Source organism: Penaeus chinensis, chromosome 34, assembly GCF_019202785.1.
Source record: "Penaeus chinensis breed Huanghai No. 1 chromosome 34, ASM1920278v2, whole genome shotgun sequence".
Classification (NCBI taxonomy): domain Eukaryota; kingdom Metazoa; phylum Arthropoda; class Malacostraca; order Decapoda; family Penaeidae; genus Penaeus; species Penaeus chinensis.
Window position 1 is genome coordinate 23,394,009 of NC_061852.1, and position 2,500 is coordinate 23,396,508.

Consider the following 2,500-nt stretch of genomic DNA (forward strand, 5'->3'; position numbering starts at 1 on the left):
TTCAAGCCTGGACATACTCTGTTTCAGTCATGAATACCCGAGAGTGAAGAGTACGAGCGAGAATAATTTTTTTTCTTATCACCGGTTTCCAACACTATAGATTCCCAGACGATCGCACAAAAGCCAAACTTACCTGACTGTAGAGCCTCCTGTTCAAAAGACACCCCCATGGTTGCACAAGAGGACACTGTAGACGGTCTAATGTCTTAAATATTACGAATCCTCTGGACGAAGACATTGCTCCCCGCCGCAGAGCGTCTTCGCCGTCGTGCGTCTGGCAGCGGCACCCGGCGAGACGAGCTCTTATCAGCACGCTGATTGGTCGCTCTGGATGGCACCTGATTGGTCCAAACGAACGGGAAGAAAAGCTTGTTTGGACGGTAAGAGAGACAGTTCGCCCTTTTACAGGCTTATTTGATGCTCTCTAAGACACGCGAATGGTCCAAAATAACAGTTAAACAGTCTAACTGGAATACAAGAAAGAAAGACTCCCTCTCCGCCAGCTAATTGGTCATTTGGAAAGACACCTGATTGGTTAAAATACACAAAGGAGGAATCTGGTTGGTCAGTGAAGGAGAGGAGGCGACGTGATTGGTCAGATTCTGTCTGGTGCCACGTGACGTAAGCAGATGCAGTTTGCGTATTTTTCTCCTTTTTTTTTTTACTATTATTATTACTTTTATTTTTTTTTATTGTGTTCTCACTAAAATGTGCTTGCGTCATGGAGAAGGCCTTGCAGGTGCTTGATCCAATCTTTGCATCTCAAACTATATTCAATGTTTTACTGTGTTTAAGATAAAAAAAACTCACTTTGCCCCTTTGAGGCATAATATGAAATAGTGTTAAACTTTAAAATATATTAATGCATCCTTTTGCAAGGTCAGTATATTAGTAAATCGATATTAGTCTTGATATAGTGTTAATTCTTAAGAAATAATTACGAAACTGCTAACTCTTCTCGCCCGAGAAGATTACGCAATACTTGGGGTACAATATTTTTATACGTTTTTTTCCGTATGTAATAGTATAGTTTTGTAGTTATGACTTGAAGATGATCTTTTGTCATTTTTTGTTCTTTGATAAATAGGTTTATATGACAACTAATAAGAAAACTACGGTAAAAAGTGTGTGATTCATAAATTCGTCTGCTATGTTCATTGTAAATATTCACCGGTATAAAGTCACTTCATTCACATATTCATTGATGTTTATTTCTAATGTAATATTGCTAAGCTAATGGCATTTTGATAATGTTGTTGATGCAATCTTGAAAACTATTTGATTAACGGGAAAAAAGTGTAATTAATAATAAAAGTTTACTTTGTGAAGAAATTCTCTAATAGATAAATTAACACACCAAGTAACCAACACATAGATAACACAAATATAAAGTAATGAACAAAATAAGGTAAGAATTATCAGAACACATCAGTATCCCATATCCCACTGAATTGTAACGTTACGTCTCCAGAGCAACACATTTCAATTTCTTGCAGACGAATTTGCTTTTGTTCATAAGAAGTCCATATTCCCGGTGTGTAAATATTTTGTTTTCATATTTAGATGATGTTTTGAATCGTTATTGTTATCACTTGTGCTAAATATGGGTTGGAAAAATGTATAAAGGTAATTTGTGTTATATTTCGTGGCTATTTAACCGGCAGCCGGTTAGCCGTTTCATAATTGATGCTTGAGAAGGGATATAATGTTCTCACTGTGTGCTGATTAAGTTGAAATTATCACATACAGCTATGATGGTAATTGTCAAAAATAGGACTGCCTGACAATATGGAAAAAAAATGATAATAGATTATTAAAGAATCAAGGTAATCTGTTGGTTTCAAATAGCCTTCCAACCTTCCAGTTATATTTTTTCTCCATCTTTTCATGGTACAAAATGCATGAATCTGTTGTTGTGTTCCATCGCAAATGACAGTTTCAGGAAATAAATGAAAGCATTGGTAATGTCTACAAAGTGCCGCACCTTTCTTGACACTAAAATCCCAATTACTAGGCCAACATCCCGAGGGACACTCCTGGGAATCCACTGACATCGCCTTATAAACCAATCTTAATTTAGTCTCTGGGCAGCATTTATTAAGACATATTTCCTTCATATCTATCGTTATTCTTTTCCTGCGCAGATTATTTCATGCATCAGTGAGTGTTTTTTTTTTCCCTCTTTCTATGACATTGCGGTCATTATGTAAATGTATAGTCTACGAAACTTTCTTATTATGAACTTGCGAAGGAATTGCCTTAGATGAAAAGTGTCTTAAATCTTGTCATTCTGTCCATTACAGGCAAGTTTCCCTTATGCTATATGGCCATTTAAACCTGTAACTATATTGGAATTAAAAGGACACCCACCATTATAAACTGGTATGCTCATGATAACAGCCCAGTCCGATATCAAAATGGGTACCCACAACAATTCCAGTCACTGTGGTCTCTTCCCCCTAGGATAGCTGACATACCTTTACTACATATAATACAACAA

At 36.5% G+C, this 2,500-nt stretch overlaps 2 protein-coding genes across 10 annotated transcripts in view; one reads left to right on the forward strand and one right to left on the reverse strand.

Annotated features, from left to right (window-relative positions):
• LOC125043517 (haloacid dehalogenase-like hydrolase domain-containing 5) overlaps positions 1-303 on the reverse strand; it is a 15,275-nt gene extending 14,972 nt beyond the window's left edge. Inside the window, exon 1 of the mRNA XM_047639633.1 lies at positions 134-303. Coding sequence (XP_047495589.1) covers positions 134-238 — 105 coding nt within the window. The 5' untranslated portion in view covers positions 239-303. The remainder of the gene's footprint in view (positions 1-133) is intronic.
• A 54-nt stretch (positions 304-357) lies between these two features.
• Positions 358-2,500, forward strand: part of LOC125043519 (mitochondrial inner membrane protease ATP23 homolog) — a 12,501-nt gene continuing 10,358 nt past the window's right edge. The window contains exon 1 of one of the 9 annotated variants that reach the window (XM_047639644.1): positions 358-380. The gene's annotated coding sequence lies outside the window, so the exon portion shown is untranslated. Of the gene's footprint in view, positions 381-408; positions 622-738; positions 880-965; positions 988-1,014; positions 1,125-1,262; positions 1,535-1,604; positions 1,627-2,500 lie in introns of those variants that run through there. The other 8 variants (XM_047639638.1, XM_047639639.1, XM_047639641.1 and 5 more) reach the window with 8 other exon arrangements.